General features: G+C 46.9%; 1 protein-coding gene across 2 annotated transcripts; it reads left to right on the forward strand.

The window, feature by feature from the left end:
- Positions 1-9,093: 9,093 nt before the first annotated feature.
- LOC123165489 (acyl-CoA-binding domain-containing protein 1) lies at positions 9,094-12,430 on the forward strand. 2 transcript variants are annotated; one of them, XM_044583148.1, is made up of 4 exons: positions 9,094-9,258; positions 11,255-11,378; positions 12,076-12,138; positions 12,225-12,430. In XM_044583148.1, the coding sequence occupies exons 1-4, from the start codon at positions 9,247-9,249 to the stop codon at positions 12,308-12,310; spliced, it is 285 nt and encodes a 94-aa protein (XP_044439083.1). In that variant the 5' UTR covers positions 9,094-9,246; the 3' UTR covers positions 12,311-12,430. The 2 variants fall into 2 exon arrangements, with proteins under 2 accessions (XP_044439083.1, XP_044439082.1); XM_044583147.1 differs by lacking the exons at positions 9,094-9,258; positions 12,225-12,430 and adding an exon at positions 9,906-11,114.
- Positions 12,431-12,656: the final 226 nt, after the last annotated feature.

A 12,656-nucleotide genomic window follows, 5' to 3' on the forward strand; every position in this document is an offset into this window, starting at 1 on the left:
CAACATAGCCTCTACGATATTTATGTTCATGGTGATTTATATCCTACTCATGCTTGCATTCAATGTTGGTTAATCTCAATTCATGTTTATGACTATTGTCGCTCTCTAGTTGGTCGCTTCCCAGTCTCTTTCTAGCCTTCACTTGTACTAAGCGGGAATACTGCTTGTGCATCCTCTTCCATAAACCCCAAAGTTGTTCCATATGAGTCCACCATACCTTCCTATATGCGGTATTTACCTACCATTCCAAGTAAATTTGCAAGTGCCAACCTCTAAACCTTTAAATGATAATCTGTTTTGTATGCTCGAATAGCTCATGTACCAACTAGGGATGTCAATATCTTCCATGCTAGGTGGGTTATTCTCACGATGAGTGGACTCCGCTATCATTCACGAGAAAATGGCTGGTAACCGGGATGCCCAGTCCCATCGTCAAAGCAAATCAAATCAAAATAATTGCAAACAAAACTCCCCCAAGATTGTTGTTAGCTGGACGATACCCGTTGTTTCGGACCAGTCGTGGAGTGTGCTTGTTGGTGGTGGGGGAGTATAAACTTTACCGTTTTGTTTGGGAACCGCCTATAATGTATGTAGCATGGAAGATACCGAGATCTCTTAGTTGTTATGTTGACAATGAAAGTATACCGCTGAAAATATTATTCAATCTCTATTTCAAAACTCGAGCTCTGGCACCTCTGCAAATCCCTGCTTCCCTTTGTGAAGGGCCTATCTATTTACTTTTATTGTTGAGTCATCATCCTCTTATAAAAAGCACCAGTTAGAGAGCACCACTGTCATTTCTATGCATTGTTATTAATTTATATTGAGTATGACTGTGACTAGATCTCTTTTACCATGAATTACAATGTCTAGTCAGTCCTTGATCTTCAGAGGTGCTCTGCATTTATGTTTTGCGGTCTCAGAAAGGGCTAGCGAGATACCATCTTGTTATATCATATCATGATTGTTTTGAGAAAAGTGTTTTCATCCGAGATTTATTATTATTGCTTGCTAGTTGATTATGCCATTGATATGAGTAAATGTGAGACCTAAATGTTATTGTGAATATGATTAGTTCATAATCTTTGCTGAAAACCTGAATGCTGGCTTTACATATTTGCAACAACAAGATCAAACAGAATTTGTAAAAGTGTTTTCTTTATCACTTTCAGTTTATCAACTGAATTGCTTGAGGACAAGCAAAGGTTTAAGCTTGGGGGAGTTGATACGTCTCCAACGTATCCACTTTTCCAAACTCTTTTGCCCTTCTTTTTGGACTCTAACTTGCATGATTTGAATGGAACTAACCCGGCCAGATGTTGTTTTCAGCAGAATTGCCATGGTGTTATTTTTGTGCAGAATAAAAAGTTCTCGGAATGACCTCAAAATCAACGGAGATTATTTTTGGAATTAATAAAAAATATTGGCGAAAGAATCAGCAGCAGGGGGGCCCACACCCTAGCCACAAGGGTGGGGGAGCGCCCACCCCCTGGGGCGCGCCCTCCGACCTTGTGGGCCCCCTAGACCTCCACCTACCTCAACTCCAACTCCATACATTCACTTTCGAGGAGAAAAAAATTAGGGAGAAGGATTCACCGCGTTTTATGATACGGAGCCGCCGCCAAGCCCTGTTCTTCCTCGGGAGGGCAGATCTAGAGTCCGCTTGGGGCTCCGGAGAGGGGAATTCGTCGACATCATCATCATCAAGCATCCTCCATCACCAATTTCATGATGCTCACCGCCGTGCGTGAGTAATTCCATCGTATGCTTGCTGGACCGTGATGGGTTGGATGAGATTTACCATGTAATCGAGTTAGTTTTTTTAGGGTTTGATCCCTAGTATCCACTATGTTCTAAGATTGATGTTGCTATGACTTTGCAATGCTTAATGCTTGTCACTAGGGCCCGAATGCCATGAACTCAGGTCTGAACCCTTTATGTTTTCATGGATATATTTGTGTTCTTGATCCGATATTGCAAGTTATAGTCACCTACTACGTGTTATGATCCGGCAATCCCGGAGTGACAATACTCGGGACCACTCCCGGTGATGACCATAGTTTGAGGAGTTCATGTATTCACTAAGTGCTGATGCTTTGGTCCGGTACTCTATTAAAAGGAGGCCTTAATATCCCTTAGTTTCCAATAGGACCCCGCTGCCACGGGAGGGTAGGACAAAAGATGTCATGCAAGTTCTTTTCCATAAGCATGTATGACTATATTCGGAATACATGCCTACATTACATTGATGAACTAGAGCTAGTTCTGCGTCACCCTATGTTATAACCGTTGCATGATGAATGCCATCCGACATAATTATCCATCACTAATCCATTGCCTACGAGTTCATTTCATATTGATCTTTGCTTCGTTACTTTTCCGTTGCCACTGTTACAATTGCTACAAAACTGCTACTGTTACTTTTGCCACCATTACCGCTATTTCCATACTACTTTGTTACTAAATACTTTGCTACAGATATTAAGACTTCCATGTGTGGTTGAATTGACAACTCAGCTGCTAATACTCAAGAATATTCTTTGGCTCCCCTTGTGTCGAATCAATAAATTTGGGTTGAATACTCTACCCTCGAAAACTGTTGCGATCCCCTATACTTGTGGGTTATCAGCGGACGTCTTCCTTCCTCCTGTCCCTCAATACTTAGTGTTGATCTTGGTGGAGAGTCGTGGGTTAGATGAGGCCATTGACGCCTCATCAGGGTCATCGACGTCTTGGGGTTGATGAGCTCGCCGTGGTTACCCTTGGGTGGGCTGCCGCGGAGGGGACTGCACTATGGGCGTGGTCCTCTCAACTTGGCCACCAGCGAAGGCTGCCGGCGTCGCTTGTGGGCGCCGTGAAGACTCCGCACGCGGTGACTTGTTTTCTTCAGCAAACCCAATGAGACTTTGGATGGTAGCTCTCCATTCGTCCATCTTGTCTATTGCCGGTGGGAGGTTCAACAACAGCTGAGCCCTGTCCATCGCTTCCGCCACCGTCCCTCGCATGGCGTGGGAGGCAAAGCGCGACACCGCTCGACTCCTGGACGAGCCAAAAGGAGTGTTGTTCTGCTCCTGCCGTCTTGGACGAGTTACCAAGGTAGTCTGGCTCGGCGGAAGCTGTTCTTGAAGGCCAGGTTCTTGATCAGCTGGCCCTTTCCCATGTGGACGCGGTCGTTGTGGATCGACGGTGCCGCTCGTGTTCTTGTCGCGCTCGCCCAGTGTGGGATGAGGCGCGTGCTTTGACGTTGGCCCCTGCCGGCGCGGCTAATGGATCTTGGCTTGCGCCGGAGTGGGCGTCGACACTATGTTGGTTGCGCTCGCTGGTCCAGCGGGGAGGCAGAAGCTGGTCGTCGCCTTGGCCCGCGCCACTATGACCATGCTCACCAGAGGGATGGGGGAGCAGGGACGTGTTAGCGGCCCCGGTCCTTGCTCCAATCACAGCGGGGACGACGGCCGCACCATCGGTGTTGGTAGCGCCGCCCACAACATTCGCTCCACCCATCGCCGCAGCGGTGCTTGCGGTGCTTGCAACCGCGAGCGGTGGAGCTTTAGAAGCGGACGGTTGTCCCGTCGCGCCGCTCTTATTCTTGGGAGTCATCGACGGAGTAGTTGGTGATGAAGATCGACACTCTGGTTGCTGCTTCAGGTTCATGCATGCGACGCCCCCTACCTAACGCGCCAAAGATGTCAGCGTAGAAGCACGATCACCTATGGGGCAGGGGTGCCCCTTTGTGGTTCAGCAAGGGGGCGGTCACATTGCACAAAGGTCAGAAACGGCAGGCGCAACGCGGTGATGAACAATTATCTTTTACCTAGGTTCGGGCCACTTTGCAGCATAAAACCCTACTCCTACTGTGGTGGATTGATCCGGAGGAACATGAACACACGACGTGCTCTAGCCCGGCAAGGGTGCCTCGGGGGGAGCAACATGTACGTACAAGTGTTGGGGGATCTAAAATTCGAACCCCTTCCTAGGTTACCTCGGGCCTACTTTCATAACTTAAGGGGTGACCACAGTGGAAAAATAGTCATTCTGGTATGATTAGATAGCTAACAGTGTTATCATACCTAACTCTGGCAGTTAGGACAGATTGCATTAAAATGCACTGCTAGGTGTCATGCTGAGGTTGAAACCCGGCAAACTTGCCGTGCCTCTTATCCATCTTCTTCTTATTAGCATGACACCCCTTCAGGATGGGTGTCAATAAAGCTAATCGCCTCTCCACCATGCTGCTATGTGCCTAACAGGATCCACCTAGTTACTTGAGAGCTTGACACCGCATTAATCAGCGGTCAGTGTGTGATGAGGTGGAGCGATGTCGTCTTGGTGAAGGCCTTCCGGCAAGGAGCTTGGCGGGTTCTGATCTTGACGGCCCCGAAAGCCTTGTCGGGGCGAATCTGGTCTCGTCCCTTAGGTGCAGCCTCGACCCAGCCAGGCTCTCCTTCCCGGCAAGGGAGGCCTCCCTAAGGTGATCTCATGTCAACTTGATCTTCTTAATGCTCTCCTTGATCTCATGAAGAGCGGTTTCTCTGGCTTATCCTTGTGTATGCATTGGTACTGGATATATGATCGACAACACGCCTGTGCACGAGTCCGCGCAGCAAATATGAATGTTTGTTGCACTGACACCAGATGACTGATGATCCACTAGTGGCCATGCCGTTTTCCTTGGTGATAATCTAGTTGCATGGAATTCTCGGAAGCAACCTACTGTTTCTCGATCAAGTATGGAGGCCGAGTATACGTCCGTAGCAAATGTAATAGCAGAGCTCATGTGGATACATGAGTTACTTGGAGAACATGGCATTCTAGAGACCATACCACCGTCCTTGTGGTGTGATAATATTGGCGCGACGTATCTATCCATGAATCCAGTTTTTTATGCTCGCATAATGCATATCGAGATTGATTATCATTTCATACGTGAAAGAGTTGCGAAAAAGGCACTTGAAATTCAACATATCTCAACTCATGATCAACTCGCAGATATACTGACCAAACCATTGATGACGCAGCAATTTAAAAGGTTCAGAAGCGATCGCAATGTGCTCCTTGCATTTCGATTGAGGGGGGATGTTAAGATAACTAATATGAGGTAGTGCTGCTATAATCATGAAGTAACAATGGGAAATTAGTGCTTAGTGCTAGAATATAGAACGACTAGAGTCCTCTCTTGATTATCCATGATTTATTCATTTGTAATTGATGTTGTAATTCAAGCTATATAAACAGAGCACTGGCCAGGAAGGTTGATCACTGCTTAAACAACAACACTAGAGTTTACATGGCTTTCATGCCTTATCGGAGGCAGTTCAGTTCCCGTTCGGAGGATATGGTATGCAGGTGTTGCGCCCATGGCGATCTTGTTGTCCCAAACGGTTCATCCCCGGAGACGGCGAGGTATAATCTGAGCGAAGGCTATGAAGGACCCGGTTGCATTTTTATTTTTTACGACTTTTGTTGTAAATTTTTATTTTTTGGGTCCTGATATAAAGTGTGCTTTGATTTGTATCTATACCAATATAAAAATACCTAGTGAGGCAGATCCAACAAATCTCGGTCATTCATTCGCCTTAATCCAACTATCATTATTGTCCTGATGGTGAGCGACTAAACACGTTTAGCGCTAACCAATCATCTCTCCATCCTGATCCCCTCCCTTCCATACCCTTTCGTAGAAAGGAAACTGACACAAGTGAACCGCCGCAATTATTGTCCTGATGGTGAGCGACTAAACATGTTTAGCGCTAACCAATCATCTCTTCAACCCGTTCCCCTTCCTTCCATACCCTTTCGTAGAAAGGAAACTGACACAAGTGAACCGCTGCAAGACGCATCACATCGAGCCGCCGGGGACGCCCCCTAAACCGCCTGGGGCCCAACCGTCCGGGACACCGCCTGTCTGACCGTGCCAGCTGATGGGGACTAAACCGCCTAGGGCCCGGCCATGCCGGCCATCGGGAACGATGGCTGCAAGGTCGCGAAGAAGATCAGGTCGAAGGACAAGCATGGGTGGAGAAGATCAAGGCAAACGGCAGCCTGGGTGGCCACCGATGAGGGCGAGATGGTGGCGAGGATGGCCAGCGGCCGCCCCTGACGTTCAAGGTTAAGGGCATCGTCCTGCATCTCTACAGGTGTGTTATACCTTTAACGCTCAACATTTCGTGTCATTGTTTGTCAAAATTTTAATAATGCATCTAATCGGCCAACTGCGGCACGAGGCAATCCCCTAATCGGTCAAACGCCCATAATGCATCTAATCATTCATGCCATAGTAAGTTGGTAGGGCATGCAATCGCACTCTGAAGTGGCAGTGTCCTGTTGCATATGAAAGTGTATCCTGCCATGTGAGAAATAGATTATTATCACCTCACAGCTTATATTTTGAAACCTACAACTTGAAAAGATTGGTTTGGTTTGATTACAACGAGTAAAGTAGAATAAACAAAAACAAATCTTAAGATTACACGTGCATTGCACGTGCGCATTTACTAGTCTAATAAAAGTTTTGATCCTTTGGGACCCAACCACCGTTAAAAAAATTGGTTGGCGCCCTTGGTATATCTTGTTGCAGGGATGAAAGTGAGATGCTATCCGGCACCAGCAGGGAGGGCCTTGTCGTTGTTCTTTGTGGCCTTCTGCCTTCTTTGCATGTTGCAAAGATGCTCAACCATCGATCATCTGGTCAGTTCGGTGCCATGACCTCAATGCCGAAATCACTGTTTTGATATTAAACACAAAAACTAGCACGATTTCACCCTTTTGGATTTTTTTCGGATCTGATCTTTTATGGTCATGCCAGCAACCCTGGCGTTTTGGTTGCAAGGTAAATACCATCGTCCTTGGTGTTTCCTTGTGGCCCACCACCTGGATTTGTCGATTGGCCGACCGTTGTGGCAAAGGAGGAAACGCCAGGACTCCCAACGTTTACCCCTCGACCGAAATGCCAAGCACCGTGAACGTTTGGCAATTAGACAAACCGTCTAACTCACCTAATTTTCGGTCCTGTGATCTTTAACCGAGGAGGTAAGAACCAATCTCTAATGAAGTAACAATCACTGCCAATAGTTAATTAGAAAATCAGAATTAGGAGTAGGAACCAAAGTTAATTAAAAAGAAGGACTCGCTAAACATCCGACGAGACGATGTCGACGAGTCTAAAATTTGAGAAAGAAGACGAGGAAGGCAACGTCGGCACCGCGGCAGCGGCCTGTCGCGCTGTCGGCCTGAATCCGAATTTTGATCGATCTAAGGACCAGGGACCGAGCCACCGAGGGACGAGGCATTGAGGGCCCCAGGCGACGAGCGGACGAGACGTTCCTTTCCTGTAGCGTAGCCAAGATCCCGATCCCTGTAGCGATCCAGTTTTTTTAGGTAATGTAGCGATCGAGGAGTCCAGGAGAAGGATCCCTCGTCACTCTTGCTCAATGGCCTAGTCGCCTGGGAGCAACTAGTTAACGACCGCTCCTTCGGGAGCCTCGCAACGATCAGCGCCACTTGGCGCGCTCTCAGCCATTCGCCACGTGTCGCGCTCTGGACGCACCCTTCGGATTATGGTTTTTTATTTTTCCGCACACGTTTTCGGCTTTTTAAACGGTTTTTTTGGGGGGTTTTGACGTTTTGGTTTTCCCCCGGTCTTCCTTAGCTTTTCGATCAAAAAAAATTTTGCGCGAAAAAAACACTTTTTTTTCTTTCGTGAAAGTCACGGTTTTTCTTCCGCGGGAGGCACGGTTGTGCTTCAGCGAGAGTCACGGCCGTGCCTTTCGGAAACGGAAAAAAACGCGTTTTCTGTTTTTTTCTTTCGCGAGAGTCATGGTTTTGCTTCCGCGAGAGGCACGGTTATGCTTTCGCGAGAGTCACAGCCATGCCTCTCGGAAAGGGAAAAACAAAACGCGTTCTCTGTTTTTTTTTCTTTCGCGAGAGTCACGGTTTTGCTTTCGCGAGAGGCACGGTTGTGCTTTCGCGAGAGTCACGGCCGTGCCTCTCGGAAAGGGAAAAACAAAACGCGTTTTCTGTTTTTTTTCTTTCGCGAGAGTCACGGTTTTGCTTCCGCGAGAGGCACGGTTGTTCTTTCGCGAGAGTCACGGCCGTGCCTCTCGGAAAGAGAAAAAAATACACGTTTTTTTTTTCTTTCACGAGAGTCACGGTTTTGCTTTCGCGAGAGGCATGGTTGTGCTTTCACGAGAGTCACGGCCGTGCCTCTCGGAAACGGAAAAACGTGTTTTCTGTTTTTTTTCGTTCGACGAGTGTCACGGTTTTGCTTCCACGAGAGGCACGGTTGTGATTTCGCGAGAGGCACGGGCGTGCCTCTTTTGGAAAGGGAAAAAAACCATGCCCCCGGTGCGGTTTTTTCGCCCGACTTTTTGTAAAAAAAAATTCGTCAAAACCTATTAACATGGAATCTAGTTTTGAAGATCTCGACGCGAGGTATCCAATGGCGAAAACGGTTCGAGATTTGGACGCACGGTTTAAGAGATAAAATGTTTTGAATAAACGAATCTACGAAAAATGGAAAACTCCCAGGTTGCGACAAGTGGCGCGCAACGTGTACTCCTCAATTAGTGATTTCATGGTCGCCCGGCCCAGTAGCGCTTAACTGTTACTAGGCCTATATACAAAAATTGGGGGCCCCAGAATTTTGGGCCCTGTGCGGGCCGCATATTTTGCACCACTGTGGGCCCGACCCTGGTTTGAGGAAATGTTGCACTAAGGTTATCCTTATGAACACAATGGTTCGCACGTAACACCTTCAAAAATACTATCAGGGCCCTTTTCTCACTAAAACGGCCTAGTCAGCAAGACACCTCAGCATCAGTGAGCTGTTTGCACATAAACTAAAGTCTTGTGACCACTTTATAACATTTTGAAAGATGGATGAGCAAAGTACTCATCTTGCAGGAGTTGTGTGACTAATGTTGTGTTTATCTCATGCAGGAAAGCCAAATCTGAGTCATGCTGTAAATTGCGTTTGGAATCCTAATCTGTATTTTCCTTACAAAATTTGATTTATGTAAAGACATATCCACACACACAAATATACAGGAGGGCCTCTCTGAAAAATGCTCCTGTACCGCAGGGGAGAAGTTCGTTATTTATTACAGTACAAAAGACCAGGGAGTCTGGCACTAGAAGAGTAGGCTATATATAATGAGATGAGTTGGATCTAGTCCCTCTCCCATGGTCTCGGCATCATCATCGTGAAAACCAAGAAACGAGGAAGAAGAAATTTCCTAAACCTCTTAAGCCATGGGTCTGAAGGTATAGGAATCTCTCTCCCGAAATCAGCATTGTTTTGCCTCAGTCCATCCAGCTAAATATGAAATCGTGAACCATCTCGCATGGCTTCAATCCAGCCCACCCTTTTAATTTTCTTGGCATGCATTTGATTGTGTCATGTTGGATGGATCTAGGCTGAGCGCCCCTAGGCCTTAATTTTTTTTTACGGATTTGTGGATTCGCCTAGATCTGTTAGATCGATTACACTGTTCTTGTCCTCTCGAAAATAAATAAAACAACTAGACTCTTATTGATTTGATTGCCTTGCGGTCCCGCACATGGTCTCGCCATGATGATAGTATGTGCAGTGTATTTGACTCTTTTCCGAGGAATTGTCGATGATTTTAGCTTCCCTGTTCAAGTGTCGATGCATCCGGACGGACTGTGATGCTGCGCTTAGACGCATGATCCTGGCCCAGTGGGGGATTTCCTTATTTTCAGCGAGTATTCTTCGGAGCCGTGAGGCCTGCGTTGTTTGTGCAGATCAGTTTGCTTGCTTTTATCGGGGGAAACGTTCGCAGCCGGTCGACCGGCTGCCTGTTCCGCCGGTCCCTCGCACACATGGCCTGCGTACGCAGGGTCGTCCCCACATCCCTCGCACCTTTCTCTCCCCACGCGTCACTAGTGGGCCCCGTAAACCGCTCTCGTATCTCGTTTATTTCTTTCTTCCCGTCAACGCCACACATCTCCTTTCCTCCAAATCAAACACAGATCAGGCTGCTCCGGCGAGCGACCACCTCCACCACCCCCCGCGCTGCTCGACGAGCACAACCCCATCCCTTGCCCCACGCTGCTCCGACGAGCGGCCGCCTCCAACTCCCCTTGTGCTGCTCCGACGAGCGTAAGGCCATCACTGCCCCGCTCTATTCTAGCGAGCAGCCGCCTCCACCTGCCCCCGCGCTGCTCCGACGTGCGCCGTCCTCCACCGGGTGATGGGCCGGCGGTTACGTCTTGCATGAGCAAACGAGATGCTGGAATCAGCCTCGGCGGGTGCTGCAATCGGCAATCTTTTTGCTACAACCGGTTTTTGTTTTTGCTGGAAACAGCAACATTTTTTTGCTAGGATCCACATTTTTGGAAGTGCTTTTTTGCTACAACCATTTCAAATTTTTGCTACCATCGTTTTGTTTTTTGCTACCACCATCCTTTTTTTATTTTTGGCACCCATCTTTGATTTTTTTTTTGTTGGATCCATCTTTCTACTAGAACCACTCCATTTTTTGTTACCAGAGTCTTTGATTTGTGCTACCACCGTCTCCGCTTTTGCTACTACCCCGTCTCTTGACTTTTTTTGCCGGATGCATCTTTTTTACCTTTGAACCACTCCAAATTTGCTACCACTGTCTTTGTTTTTTGCTACCAGTGTATTTGAGTTTTGCTACCATCCTTTTTTTGTTTTTTTCTGCTGGATACATTTTTTGCTGGAACCAGCAATTTTTTTGTTGGAACTGGTGTTTTTGTTAGCTACTACCCCATCTACAAACAGCGACATCGATGAACTTTCACTGAAAGGCTGCAACTGGAGGCCGATTTTGCTGGAACCGACATCACAATTTTGCTGCATCGGTGTTATTTTTTGCGACAACCGGTTAATTGTTTTGCTACATGGCGACGGCTCGGTGCAGCGATGGTGTCCTGCCAAGATCCAGCGAGGACCAATGCTGCGGGGACCGCGAGCCGACGGTGCTTCGAATCAGCGGCACGCGCGGCCATGGCGGGCTGCGTGAGCGGGGCGGGTGCACCGGAGATTCCTTATTTTTTTGTTCTGGCATGATGTGCGAGACGAGGAAGAAAAAAAAGGCCCAGATCCAACGGCAGATGAAACTGCAATCGTACGGGTGCGCGCTGACCGGCCGAAATTCGGCGGGCGCACCGGCGCCTAGTAGCGCCCTTTTATCGGGGTGTAGGTTGGGAGTCGGGACCAATTGAGTGTAGCTTGATTGAACAGTGATTTTGAACCAACCTATGTATGTTGCAGGAGGATTTCGAAGAGTATGCCGAGAAGGCAAAGGCCTTGCCCGAGACCCAGAGCACCAGCAATGAAGACAAGCTTATCCTCTATGGACTCTTCAAGCATGCCACTGTTGGGGTTGCGAATACAGGTATGCATGTTTGTTAACGCTTTATCAAGTTCTTTTGCTCTTGACTCAGTATGTGCCACAGTTCAATTCTATACGTCTGACATGATATACCGATAAATTATCGTGGAAAATTGTCCGCAAGTTTTTCAAATTACTGACTCGTGAGATCCAAATCCTACCAAAAAGATTATTAATGTAGAGTTCCTATAGCAAGCAAGTGAAAACAAAAAGGGGACCTACTTTCTACTGCATTTATTTCGTTTTACTGTTCATTCTTGAATTTGGTCTTCAAATTGCAGTATATTGCATTGAGTTTGGACTGAAAAACCAAATAAGCTAGTTTGTAAGAAGTAGAAATCTCTTCTATTCTTCAGAATCAGTCTGTTGAGTTGAACTATGGTCTATTGGAGAACTAAATGGGTGGGATGTATTAGATATAGGATGAAAAACTTGGTAGAGTTACAACAAAGTGCAACAACGGCCTCAATCATTTTTCCTTCGCCGTGCGCCAACTTCATCTAAAACTTACACCTGCTGATAAATTTTGCCGCATCGAGCTTCTAGCGAGTGTTCTTGTTGAGAGTGCTAGTTTCAGTTCTGTGCCTGAATCTAGTGGTATTAAATCACGTGCTATTGCCCACTTTACATCATATGTTCATGATGGTGCTCACCTCCCTTGTACTTATAACTCATTTTCCGTTCTTTTAATCTTCTGAAGCTCGGCCTGGTATGTGCAACATGAGGGAGAGGGCCAAATGGGATGCATGGGAAGCTGTTAAAGGTCCATTTATTTTTCAAATCCTTGTATTCTGTTGTCTACTCTGACACCCCTGCAGGGCGTTGCTAAAATTCTTATGATGTCAACAGACAAATCTAAAGAAGAAGCCATGAACGACTACATTACCAAGGTGAAGCAGCTCCAGGAGGAGGCAGCTGCTGCAGGCGCCTGTTAATTATTTGGTGCAATCAGCTATTGTCAGCGACGAACCCTTTGTGCTATCTTATTATGATAGCTATATCATTCTGTCCACCGCAGTTTACTATCATCTATGAAGACTACTAAATATTTTCTACTCCCTTCGTCCCATAATATAAGAGCGTTTTTTACACTACACTAGTGTCAAAAATGCTCTTATATTATGGGATGGAGGGAGTACCAAACATGTCTCTACTAGTGTGCTGTGATGTTTGCTTAGCAACCCCCCCCCCCCCCCCCCCCCCCCGAAAACATCATTCTTGAAAAGCAATACTAATTGCTTAGTAAACTGGATGTCAATGCAAATCAGTTCAAGGCTAGCT

The sequence above is a fragment of the Triticum aestivum genome, chromosome 7D (assembly GCF_018294505.1).
Source record: "Triticum aestivum cultivar Chinese Spring chromosome 7D, IWGSC CS RefSeq v2.1, whole genome shotgun sequence".
Taxonomy (NCBI): domain Eukaryota; kingdom Viridiplantae; phylum Streptophyta; class Magnoliopsida; order Poales; family Poaceae; genus Triticum; species Triticum aestivum.

Excerpts from the sequence above, each read along its gene's own strand:
- LOC123165489 (XM_044583147.1), top strand. The coding sequence starts at position 10,882 with ATGGCGACGGCTCGGTGCAGCGATGGTGTCCTGCCAAGATCCAGCGAG. Across the intron at positions 11,115-11,254 it reads ATGAAACTGCAATCGTACGG|GAGGATTTCGAAGAGTATGC; the intron begins GTGCGCGCTGAC and ends TGTATGTTGCAG. Across the intron at positions 11,379-12,075 it reads TGTTGGGGTTGCGAATACAG|CTCGGCCTGGTATGTGCAAC; the intron begins GTATGCATGTTT and ends AATCTTCTGAAG.